The 13,428-nt window shown below is 38.8% G+C and overlaps 1 protein-coding gene and 1 pseudogene across 1 annotated transcript; both read right to left on the reverse strand.

Annotated features, from left to right (window-relative positions):
* Positions 1–2,373: 2,373 nt before the first annotated feature.
* Positions 2,374–4,738, reverse strand: LOC100666893 (olfactory receptor 8S1-like; annotated as a pseudogene).
* Positions 4,739–10,521: 5,783 nt separating this feature from the next.
* Positions 10,522–12,621, reverse strand: LOC100666609 (olfactory receptor 8S1-like). The gene has a single exon (XM_003405418.3). The coding sequence runs from the start codon at positions 11,455–11,457 to the stop codon at positions 10,522–10,524; it is 936 nt and encodes a 311-aa protein (XP_003405466.1). The 5' UTR covers positions 11,458–12,621.
* Positions 12,622–13,428: the final 807 nt, after the last annotated feature.

Genomic DNA, 13,428 nt, shown 5'->3' on the forward strand with positions numbered 1-13,428 from the left:
TGACCCACATCCCACTTGAGTTCAAGATAAGTGGAAACGGCTTCTAGGAAGCTCCTGGTGATGTCCTGAGGTTATTTGGACAACTGGCAACTGTCCATAAATTAAACCCCGTGCTCCAATAACCTTCCAGAACTGCTTCAAGGGAGTTCCATTCTGTGACAGGAGGTGACACTCAAGAAAATCTCCAGAAGATAGCATCAGTCTGGCTGCTTGCTTCTAATTAGATTTCAATTTGTCTTATGTTGATGTAATGGATTGAATCGTGTCCCTCAAAATATGTGTTGTAGTCCTAACCCCTATACCTATGGATGTAATCCTGTTTGAGCATAGGTTTTTTTTGTTATGTTAATGAGACTGTACCTATGTAGGGTGTGTCCTAAACCTAATCACTTCTGAGTTATAAAAAGAGGAGATCAGACACAGGAGCAAGCACATACTGGGGAATAAGGATTCCATGTAAAGATCACAAGGAACCAAGGAACGTTGGGGCTACAGAAGTTGGAAGAGACAAGGATATTCAGCCAGAGCTGACAGGGAACCACCCCCATAACCAGTACCCTAAATTCGGACTTCTAGCCTCCTAAACTTTGAAAAAAACAAATTTTTGTTCTTTAAAGGCACCCACTTGTGGTATATCTGTTACAGCAGCATTAGGAAACTATCGTTAGTGAAGACCTACCCTTGCTTGTCCTAAGGCATAAAAAAAAAACATAGGATGTTCAAATTTGTTCATCTCTGATTTGGATCCAGAAATGAAGACAGACCACCAAGGAATAATACTTTAATAAGTTGAAAGATATAATTGTCTACCTAGAGTTGTGTAAACATCATGAGTATTTTTTATGGCTGAAGGATAATAAAGATATTCACAAATAAATACAAACTGAAAAAGCTTACAATCTAGGGGTATACTCTAAAAGCACATTTAAATATTGTACTTGAAGAAGAATGAAAATAATCTCAAAAGAATGTATGAGTTGCAAGAAGAATTGGTAACACATACAATGAGTAAATATAGGTAAAACCAAACTAGTGTTAATTAATAATATTAGTGATTGTATTATGGGGTTTAAAAAAAAGTGATTATTTGACAACAATATTGTTTGGGATGTGAAAGAAACCCAAGATAGATGCATGCTATTATCAATATTTTAGTTTTTATGTTAAGTGGTGGGGTCATGGAGTATTTACAATGGTATTAAAACCAAACGAACAAATATGCAAACAAAAAATAAAATATATACAAGCAAGGACCAATGACAGTGCATTATGAATAAAGGATTACGGTTAATTTAATTCTATGACTAGAGATCTTACAAGGAAAAAGGAAGGAAGGAAGCAAAGAAAGAAGGAAGGAAAAAAGAGAAAAGGAAGGAGGGAAGAAAAAAGACAGGCAGAAACTGACAAATATTTTGGGAACAATTGAATTATGCATAAAATAGGTCAATATTAGAAACATTTAATAGTAAAACCAAACCAAGCCAAACTCGTTGCCACTGAGTTGATGCCAACTCGTAGCGACCCTATAGGACAGAGTAGAACTGCCCCATAGAATTTCCAAGTAGCGCCTGGTGGATTTGAACTGACGATCTTTTGGTTAGCACCTGTAGTTCTTAACCTATGCAACCAGGGTTTCCTATTTAACAGTAAAGGAATTATAGAGTTTCCAAGGAGCACCTGGTGGATTTGAACTGCTGATCTTGTGGTTAGCACCCATAGTTTATAAACACTACACCACCATGGTTTTCTACTTAAGAGTAAGGAAGTTATCAAATACACGATGACTTAATGAAATGCTTAATGAAATATGATAGAATTTGAAGATTATGTTTTGCAACATGGAAGAATGCTAGATATGATATTGTAGATAAATATGATTGTAATTATGTATAAGAATGCATATTAAATGTTTTTCCTGAAAGAAAAAAAATTTGATGAAAAAGGAATTAAATCTTAGCAGTAAGTTTCATTGAAAGGTAGAATCATAATTTTTATTTTTTCTAAGTTAAAGAAGTTTTAGAGATCAGGCAAATATGTGTGCAACTTAGTATTGTACAAAGTCATTGTTTGTAAAATTTAAAGTAGTGAAAAAGGAAGCACTATGACATGTAAAATGCTTTGTAATCCACGACTTATTTTCATTCTTATGGTGAGAAATGAGAAAAAAAAACCAAGCATTTGATAACTTGCTTCATAAATCCTCAGTGCAAAAATGTATGTAAACAAGAAAATAGCAAAAATAAGACAAGAATCCTCAAAACGGGCAACTTTAGTGAATCACATTCAGAATTGTGTATATGATAAACACATCTTTAAAAATAATGACACTGTAACCAAATCTGAAATTAAATAATTAACTGGCCATTGCCCCATTCCTGTACAAATTAAGTATGAGCCAAAACAAGTAAGTAGCTCTTGGCTCTTTCATGAGCATTTTAAAGGAGAGAGGGTCTTTCAAGAGCTTTTGTCACATCTGACATGAGCCAAGAAAATGTTTCCTAATGTCTATTATTCAACTATTTTGATGCAATTCGATCCCTTTTCCCATTCATCCTCTGCCTATTCTTTGCTATCTGAGATGCTGTAAAACCTTTTGCAACATCCTTTTCAGAGCTGCCTTTACTTCCTTGTTCTTCAGGCTATAGACTAGAGGATTCACTAGGGGAGTGACCACACTGTACTGCAGAGAAAAAACCAATTCCAAAGAAGAGCTTAAATTTGGCATGAGATAGCGGAGAGAAGCTGATCCATAGAAGAAGCTCACTGCAGTGAGGTGGGATGAGCAGGTGGAGAAGGCCTTGCTTCTGCCTGTGGTGGAACTGATGCTCAGGATGGTGGAGATAATGCGTGCATAAGAGAAGAATATCAAGAGTAGGGTTCCAAGGGCATGCAGGATGGCAGAGCAGGTCAGGACTACAAAGTTGGTGGAGACATCAGAGCAGGACAGAGGGAATAGAGAAGGCAGCTCACAGCTGAAGTGAGGCATGACACGAGCCTCACAGAAGTCCAAATTCAAAGCCAGGAGGATATTGATGAGAGCATCCAGAAAGCCCAGTCCCCATGAGGCCCATGCCAGACCCCCACACATCTGTTTACTCATGATCTGTCTGTAGATCAGAGGGTGGCAGATGGCTGCATAACGGTCATAGGCCATCACTGAGAGCAGACAGGCTTCGGTCCCTCCAGTGGCAAATACAAAGAAGACCTGAGCCAGACAGCCCTCTACTGACACTGATATCCTTTGAGACAGGAGGTTCCCCAGGATTTGGGGCACAGTGACTGAAGATAAACAAAGATCTATGAAAGAGAGGTGAGGTGACTTAGGAAGAAGTACATGGGTGAGTAGAGATAAGAATCAACTCTGATCACCAGCAGCATCATCAGGTTCCCCATCATGGTCATGAGGTAAATCCCCAGGAAGAGCACAAAGAGTAGAACTTGGATGTGGTGGTCAGCAGACAGTCCAAGGAGGATGAACTCAGTGATGATGCTGTTGTTCACTAAGGCCATTACAGGAGCTGTTCTCTGGAATAAACACTGAAAGAAGGGTGGAGTATTCGCCTAACCCCATGCCGCCTCAGGGTTTTGATCTAATTCTGTGTTTACATATCTCCCTCTTTAGCCACTCACCTTTTTTATGGATTTCTAATTTACTCTGCTTCCCTCCCCAGAATACCTTCCCTCACCCAATTGCTGGCTACTCAACTCCTGAACCATGAGGCTCTTTCCTCTTGTGGCTGCTCTAGCACAAATGACTCTGGAGAAAATCTTAAAAATTTTCAGACAAGTCCATGACTAATTGGTTCCACCTCCTTGAACTGGACATTGCTTCTATCTTGCAAGTCTTCTGGTCAACTTTGTATCCCATATGCTTCTTGGAGACGCATTTCTAATCATCTCTGTTCTCCTCAATCACCTATATTACCTTAGCTTCCTGAACACATCAGAATGGGAGGTACATGATGGGTTCTAATCAATATTTGTTAAATGTAGGAAGAATAAAAGGGTGAAATAAACAGGACATAAAATTTGTTCTTATTTAGGAATATGCCAATCTTGAATTCGGAAATTAACAAAGCTTGGAGGAGACTGGGAAGAGGTAGAGAAAAGTGAGGAAATATGGGGTCAGGGCTCATTTTGTAGTAGCTGTGAAATGGCTGCCAGAAGACTTTTCTTCTGCTGCACTAACCAGAACCTAAAGATAATTTTCCTCTGTGAGCACCTCACACCTACTAGTTCATTTCTGTCCACACCTGGACGGTTGCTTAAAACTCTAACACTTATTCATCTGTCTGCTTTATAATTTATCTACTTATTCGTTAATTTGCTATCTTTCATTTATCCACTCCTTTATCCATCCCACCTGTCAATTCAGTAACCTATCCATCTATGTCTCCCTTTGTCCATTTATCCATTAGTTTAATTTTTTCATTTATCTAAATTTTCAAATATTTATGGATTTACTTTGTGTAAAGCCTCATAGTTAATAGTAGATTGCACAAAAAACCTTGCTTAACTTTTGTTGAACTGTTTTATGAATGTACTTATTTGTCCTGTTTTGCAAATTGGATCCAGGGCTGAATTCCCTTAATAGTTAATTAAAAAAAAATTTTTCAGCTTAAAACCTGACCCATAACAATACACTCAGACTCTCCTCCTTCATGAGCCCTCTTGTCTTGCATGGCAACTCCTTAGAGTACTCTCGGCTTGCCCACTTGAATTCTGAGTCTACCTTGAATGGCCCATCTTTCATCTGATACCACAGAATATGACATTGGTCTTGACAGCCCAAGTCAACCATAACAAATAGTATCCATACTGGGCAAGCCGATGTCTCAGTATCTGCTCTTCATGGATTTCCCTGCTTTTCATATTTAATATTTAAATATGTTTCCATATTCCAAAACTTTATTATAATCCAGTTTCAGGTTACTGCTCAGTTCTGTCTGGTGAGTAATTTATAGCCCAGGGTAATGGCCTGAATAAATGCACATTCTGCAGTGAACATGAATGACTAGATGGAAAGTCAATTTTTCCTATCTTTAAGTTTATAAAATCTTGCGGAAATAAACAAATTATCTGTATTCATCAGTAGTAAAGTAAAATAGTGAATTGAATCCATTGGCTTTAATGGAAAATTTATTAGCACTTGGAATTTACTCTCTGAATTTGGTTAGCTTTTTGCTGCAATTTTTACAGGTTTACTCTCAGTGTAGACCTGGCTACAATCCCATTTTTGTTCCTAGCACTTGGCCTGAGAAAACTCCAGCATATCCAAAGGATTTTGGTGAAGGTGTGAGTTACACATTCAGTATCTGAAAACTTCTATCCCACGCTGAGGATTCACAAAACCCACCAGTAAGGCAGGCAGGAGCTTAAATTGTAGAATTTCATAATCTGCTCATTCTAGCCCCCAACAGAGATCCTCTGACTGTAACCAAGTGAAGACAGACCTTCATTTCATACTTGTGGAGGAAAGTAAATACAAATTTCAAAATTCTGTTCACTTACGTTGCCTGAGGGAAGACAGCAAATTCACTTCACATCGAAGTCAAATGTCCTTTTTGAAATTCAGAAAAAGGGAAAGAGAAGGGAAGTTTGGGAGCTTATTTAGAGAATAGCAGAGGATAAAGTGTGTAAACCACGGTGATCCTCCTAATAGGGTGTGTGATTCACCAATTTGCCTAGAGAGCTGTGTTTGTGCACTTCTCAAGGAGGTCATTTCTTGGTATTTTCTATGTGCTATTTTTATGTCAGACTTAAAGAGAAATGGACCAAGCGATTGTATTTTTTCTGGGTTATTTTAAGAATAATCCCAAGTAATTATCACCATCTATTCTTTTTTTTTTTTATTTTATAAGTTATGGCTGAAATTTGCACCTCTTCGAATTCATTCCACTTAAATTAATGTGTGCCTAAACCTAAAATTCAAACAATTCTGAGAAAAAAGCACTCCTTTAGACCAATGATCTTGTATCATTTCCAAGGAGAGAGATTACTGAGGACACTTCAAGGAGAAATATCTCACAATTTATTCCATGTTTTTTAGTCAAATAGAAAATGTTGTTTAGTTGAATAAATGACTAGATAGATAGATTAATAAAGATAGGATGACAGACCGGTGTAACACTGGAGGTCATACAGCATTTAGATAACTGGATAGGGAATAGAAGATACCCAGAAGAGCATAAAGGCCCTGGGTATCCCAGGGCACCTGAAATAGAGAGAAGGGCCACAATGCTTGAGGTCAGTGTGCTTGGAAGTCAAGTTTCACCTACCTCAATATTTTCCTCAGAACCCTCCCCGAATCTTGCTCTTCTCCCACCTCGTTTTACCACTAATATTTTTGGTGACCAGAGTCCATGGGGTGGTTAATAATCACAGAAAAATAAATTACCTCTAGCACATGCATTTTGCGTTTAGAAGGGGAGGAGAATCCTAGGTCACAAAAATCTCACTCTCACCTCTGATGTGCTTTTCCCCACTTTTACTCAGACTTGATACCGCTTAGCTGTTGGTCTCAGCTTCCCAGGTCAGTGGTATTTTATAACCAATGAACTCAACACTAAGATAGCTAAATGCAGCTGAGGACAAGGGTCTCGCAGGTGGAAAAAATTCATGAAGCTTTCAGGGTTTGAAACTCAGTCTCCAGCACACAAATAAAAAAGGTAACTAGAGAAGTTAAAAAAAAAAAAAAAGGAGTTGCCAGAGAGAGCCGGACATAGACATCTAGATGAAATCAAAACCTGAAAGCCATCAGGTGGGAAAAAGGGGAAATTGTTAGAGAAATCATGGGCTTTTTTTCCTGGCACAAAAGTCATCTTTTGACTGGTCTTACCGTGGTATAAAATGTCCTTTTTGGCCAGGTGATCACCATGCACAGGAAAGCCAATATTTCTGTAACCTAACTACAGGTAGCACAGACATTAATTTTTCCTATTTATAGCCATAGTGAGGGAAGAAAAATAGACCATTCTAGATGAAAAGTTTAAGGACACATGTGGTCTGGAATCTTTCTTGGTCCTGCCACTCTGGCTCACTAAATACAGTAAGAAAGCACTCAAATTCTGAAAGGACACGCATGAGAGACTTCTGTCATCCCTGACCCAATTACTGAGGCTTCTCTTCATTTAGCTGCCTTTGTGACTGCACATACTGGGCAAAGAACATGAATGAAGCAGATATAATCTAGCAGAAGGGAAGCCAGATTGGCTGATGGAGCTGGTGGAACTCAGCAAGGCAAGAAAGCTGTATTCCCCAAGGTCACAGTCTGATGTCAAACTTCGAACTTATTAAGTAGAAGAGTTGGAAAGCCCTAGTCGTACAAGCCCTGAGAGATTCTCACAGACATAGGCTATAGAACTTAAAACTGAAGCTCTTACTGTAAACTCTGGAGCCTGGTGGGCTTTGAAAGTAAACAGGCTGATAACTGTATTTTCACAGTATGTGTGCAAACCTCACTAACTATCTGGATTATGAATTAATTTTATCATGTGGAATTGATATTTCCATGTTTCAGTATGGGGTACCTGCTTTGGATTTAGCAAATGCTGTCTCAGGAATATTTTACTATGCAGTGATGGCTGGATTTTTGGAACCAGTGTTTGTAAGAATAATCTTGGCTACACTAAAAATGCGATTTTTGAAGAATTTTTGGTGTAGTGGTTAAGAGCTACAGCTGCTAACCATAAACGTCAGCAGTTTGAATCCACCAGGCGCTCTTTGGAAACTGTGTGGGGCAGCTCTACTCGGTCGTATAGGGTTGCTATTAGTCTTGATGGCAATGTTTTTTTTTTTTTTTTTTTCTGGTGCTTCTGGGTAAAACTCGCATCTTTAAGGAAGAAGATATGATAAATCACAAAGGCACCTTTTTTTGTTTGTGCAACCTTATGCTTACTAATAGTGGTTACACAGTTGGCATGGCTTTTCTATCACCATTCTCATGCATCATCTTCTAATTCTCACTAAAGGATCTGTTCCAATATGCCTGACGTGAATGAAGCACCAGGATTTTGGAAAATAATATCCCCATCAAATGGGATTGTGTGCTTTATTAGAGAGCTCAAAGACCCAGCTAACTCATGAGAACAACTCAGTAGCTGCCTGACCATTTCTGAACCTGTTCACTACTGAGAGGTTTTGGTCATTAGAAACATAGTCCTATAGATATACAAGCTGTACATTTCTCATTAGCTAGCCGAGGAGGGGTGATGATCTTATGAACAAGTATTGAAGCTGTGTTTCTGAAAGAACATTTATTCTCAGTTTAAAACGCATCCATAAAAAAGTTGTCAAGTTGCCATAAATTGAAAACATAGAATACATTTTCATGGGAATTTAGGTGTGAAAGGGTTTGTAAAGACATGAGGTGATGCTGGAAATAAATTTCATACATAGCAACAACGTTGTAATATTGCATAAGTTATAGCTTAACAGGTGAATTACAAGTTTTCTAACCCAGGTCTTAAATAATTGTGCCACTAAAAAAGGAAATTGTATGTATAAGAGAGAAAGGATCTCATGGAGATTCAAGTATAAGAGGATGTGCTACTTAGGAAGTGCCATTTTGCATGGTTCATGTTCATTTTTTTTAGAAATTCCACTCTTCCCATTTTCATTTTAGAAGTTTTGAGCTTACTTTTAAGTAATTTCAGTTCTTGAGTTAAAAAACCCAGGCCTTCTGATAGAAACCTCAGCAAGATGAGAAGCGGAAAATAGTTCTTAACTTCCAGCGGCAGAAAAGCTTACAAGGACACTTGTGGGGGTGCCCTTATAAGTCTCCAGAACGTGAGAGATTGCTGCTCTTTTTAAATTTCTGAAAGCCTATAATTTCAATTGGTTGTCTTATTTAAAGGTTTGTTGCCTTAGCAATGAGACTGAGAGTGACATTATGCTTTTGAAAGGGATGTGAAGTTTTGATACTCATTTCTTAAGCCAGAACAAGAAAAATGGAACTTCTTTCTTCTCCTACAAGCGGTAGTTAAAAACAAAAGCTCTGAACCCTTGGATTTGCTACATAGAGTGTTTTGGTCCTGTCTCACTTAAACTGAATAGAATCAAGAGCTTATTAGTGTTTATAACCTTTGACCCAGTTATCCAGATTTTGGGAACAGTTCTAAACATAGAAAACTTAATGCTCAAAATTGCTTAATGAAGTATTGTTCATTACAGTGAAATTTTGCCCTAGGTACAATTTGGAACGACATGAGAAATAAAGAAAGAAATGGTATTATGGTAAAAGGCTGAAAACATAGCTAGTAATAAAGGGGTCATTATATTGAATTTGTCTTGTGTGCTTAATGAAACTGGATAGTAATTGACAATTAGATTTTTGAAATTACAAGTAATGGGAAAATGATATAATTCTAAGGTGAATGGTAGTATATTAATAATATGCATTGACCTACATGCAATTTTCAAGAAAGTATACAAAATACTTTCTGTAGAACAGATTTGGAGGGTGAAAATACAACTATATCTGGGAGTAATAATATTTTATTATTTAAATATTTACTTAGGCATGGAAAATGCTAGTGTTATGATTCACTAATCTTTTATCATTTAAGAGTGAAAAAGAAAGTGCAATGAAATTTAAAATACTGTAACATATCCATCACATATTTTTATTCTTACTGTAAATGAATGGGAGTAATATAGCTAACACACAGGAATACAAATTTTATAGGCAGTATATGTAAAGTAAAAAATACACACAACTACTAGAAAATAAGAAAAGGAAGACAAGAATCTTCCAAAAAGATTTAGTGGATCACAAATACACACTAACAATATGATAAAACTTGTGAAAATATGCCAGTAAACTGTAAAGGAAAACTGACCAAACCCCCCTAAAGAAGCAAAACAGAAAAATAGATTGAAAATGAAACAAAATGTTGGAAGGGGCTGACACATGTTTATCTTATATGAAATTCTAAAATTTGACCAATACAGATTTTAAGAAAATGTTTTACAACAAGAATCGATTATTGGCAAAATGGGTTTTAGACAAGTATCTCTCAGGAGAAAAGTCAAAGGATTTTGGCAGAAGGTAGTTTGAGTTTGAGGACACTGGGTGGGCACGGAGACTGCCAGAGATGGGAGACATGTAGGAAGAGAAGGAAGAAGAGGAAAATGAAGGCTCCCAGAGTTCTTCCAAGATGTCCATAATTTGAAAGACAGTGCCATGGGCCTTGTACAGGATAATATTTCTCTATCTTGGGCCATTATAAAGCTCAGGGCAAAAGCCTGTCCTTCACAACCAGGCCCAAACATGGGTGCAGTGAATTCCTTTCATCCATACTTATTCTTCACTTGACAATTTTCAATTGCATCACTCTCAAGAGTGACTAAGGAGCCCTGGTGGCACAGTTAAGTCCTTGGCTGATAACTGAAAGGCTGGTGATTTGAACCCACTAGCCACTTGGAGGGAGAAAGATCTGTCAGTCTACTCCCAAAAAGATTTACAGCCATTAGATATCTTGCTGCAGTTCTATTCTACTTCTTTGTACTCTATCTTCTGTGCTATCTGAGATATCGTAAGCATCTTAGCATCATTCTTCTCAGCGCTGCTTTCACCTCCTTGTTTTTCAGGCTGTAGATGAGAGGATTCAGTAGGGGAGTGATTACACTGTACTGAATGGAGAGGATCAACTCCAGTGGAGAGCCTGATGTTGGCATGAGATATCGGAGAACAGCTGAGCCATAGAATAAGCTTACTGCAGTGAGGTGGGAGGAGCAGGTGGAGAAGGCTTTGCTTCTGCTAGAGGTGGAGCTAATGCTCAGAATGGTGGCGACAATACGGGCATAGGAGAAGAAGATCAGGAGGCAGGTTCCAATGGCATGGAAAAGGGCAGAGCAGAGCAACATTGCAGCATTGGTGGACGTGTCAGAGCAGGAGAGAGGGAAGAGAGAGGGCAGCTCACAGGAGTAGTGGGGGATGGTTTGGAGCTCACAGAAGTCCAAATTCAAAGCCAGGAGGGTGTTGATGAGTGCATCCAGAAAGGCCACGACCCAAGAGCCCCACACCAACCTCACACACACCTGTTTACTCATCATCTGTCCATAGAGCAGAGGATGGCAAATGGCAGCATAGCGATCATAGGCCATCACGGAGAGCAGGCAGGCCTCAATCCCTGTCGTGGCAAACACAAAGAAGACCTGAGCCAGACAGCCATCTACTGAGATGGCTTTCCTTTGAGACAGGAGGTTCTCTAGCATCTTGGGCACTGTGACTGACGAATAGAAGAGGTCTTGGGAGGAGAGATGACTCAGGAAGAGGTACATGGGTGTGTGGAGTTTAGAATCTGTATGGATCACAAGTATCATCATCAGGTTCCCCATTAGGGTCAGGAGGTAAATCATCAGGAACAGCACAAAGAGCAGAGCCTGGATCTTGGGATCAGCAGACAGCCCAAGGAGGAGAAACTCAGTGATGGTGCTGTGGTTCCCTAAGGCCATTTTCAGCCACTGTTCTTTAAACAAAAACAGGAAGAGGATTGAAATCTGTTCTTTCCACACTAGCTGTTAGAGGGCATCCTGTTGTTCTCTTTTACTATATATCCCTTTCTGCTTAGTCCCATCTTCATTTTCATACCTCAATCGTTCCATGCAGTACTTCCCTCCCTGGATTTCTACTGCAGCATTTCTGAACTCTGGATCAGTCCCACTAGGCTCTTTCCTGAGAAGGCCAATACACGATGGCATCATTAACTATAGAGGTCTGCTGGAGAACTAACACCATTGCCATCAAGTTGATTCCAATTCATAGCAACCCTATAGGGCAGAATTTCCAAGACGGTAATCTTTATGGAAGCAAACTGACACATCTTTCTCCCTTGGAGAGGTTGGTGAGTTCAAACTGCTGACCTTTCTCAGAAGCAAAGCCACTGCACTACCAGGGCTCCACTGAAGAACTGCCCCATGACTAAACTATGCCATCTCCCTCAGTGAGGCCTTTATGTTTCACAACACTCCTCATCATCTTCTAGGAATGCTAGCAGACATCCTGGAGAGCCTGATGCCAATTTTTCTCACTTCTATCACCCATTCAAAACCCTCTGATGTTTCATTATCTGATTAATATTAATATGTTGTATTTATTTAGCAGCTTATCTTGTACAGTGACTTTCACATATTTTCCACTAGGTAAAATTTGAAAGACATATCTGTATGAGTCAGTGCATGAATGCCTGTGGGTGTGTGGGCGTGCACATGTATATGTGTGTGTTTGAGGGAGGGAAGTGTGAGACTACCAAACTCATTTCATAGGTGAGACCTTTTAGCCCGCTGATTATATAGCTTGTGATTCCCACACTGATGGCTCTTTGAATAGCAAGGATTTGAATCTGCCTCATTTGATGCATAACAAGAACTTTTTCTGCCCTATCGAAATGCTTAGAGAAAAGCCATACTCCTCAGTTTGTACTGTAAGGCATTAACCATCTTCCCACAGTCCTCTAGACTCCCCACTGCTGAAGCCAGGTATCTGTTTGCTCCTGATCCATCACCCCACGAACCTTTCTGTTTCTCCATCTTTGTTCAGGCTGATGTATTGCATGTTCCTATTCACTGATTTACAACTTATTTATTTTCAAATTTCCTCTATTTATTACTTTCTTTGATCACTTCCTTCTATGTTCTCACATAAAGAACTGGGAAAAGCATAATTAATCACATTTTTTTCACACATTGAAAATGAAGTTAAATAAATTAACTCAAAATTATAATCTGTCTCTTTCTAGAGTGGAAATTTGGTTCTAACATTGTTTCCCCTTTCTCTAAAATATTTCAAACCATGTTTGCTTCCCTTTTGTGTTCATCAGCATGTGTAAGTTTGGCCATCATTTCTATTATTATCTTGCTTTGACATTTAGTGATATGTGTGTGTGGTGCGTTTTGTGTCTCTCCCATGGGAACGCAGTTTCATGGAGGGCAGGACTTGTGCTAGTATTTTCTATCTCCACAAAATGCACACACACACTCCCTCACAGTGTGTAATGTATAATAGACCCGCGATCAATGATTGTTAAAAGAAAAAAGACAAAAATTAAACAAAACTCGACAGACTATGTAATAAAAACTTTTGAGGATTATCTCCATGCTTGGAAGTCCAAACTCAAGTTGCAGTCAAGTCCAAAGCATTAAGGGGGCCTGAGTTTGGAGTGAAAGAAAGGAGGTGGAGTGCTTTCTTTTTTTTTCTGCTGTTAATAGGCTGACAGATGGCTAAGATCCTACTTAAATCACTGACACCTTCAGATCTCTGCTTCAGAGGTGCATTCCACACTTTACTTACATGTATAACATCTATCCATCCATCTATCCATCCATCCATACAGATATACATAAAGTCAGTCAAGGGACATTATTGAGTCTTTTCTGTCTGTAACACTGTGCTGGACATGCAGTTGAAGACAGTCTCGCATTATACTT

This window comes from Loxodonta africana, chromosome 4 (assembly GCF_030014295.1).
Source record: "Loxodonta africana isolate mLoxAfr1 chromosome 4, mLoxAfr1.hap2, whole genome shotgun sequence".
Lineage (NCBI taxonomy): Eukaryota > Metazoa > Chordata > Mammalia > Proboscidea > Elephantidae > Loxodonta > Loxodonta africana.

Excerpts from the sequence above, each read along its gene's own strand:
- LOC100666609 (XM_003405418.3), bottom strand. The coding sequence starts at position 11,457 with ATGGCCTTAGGGAACCACAGCACCATCACTGAGTTTCTCCTCCTTGGG.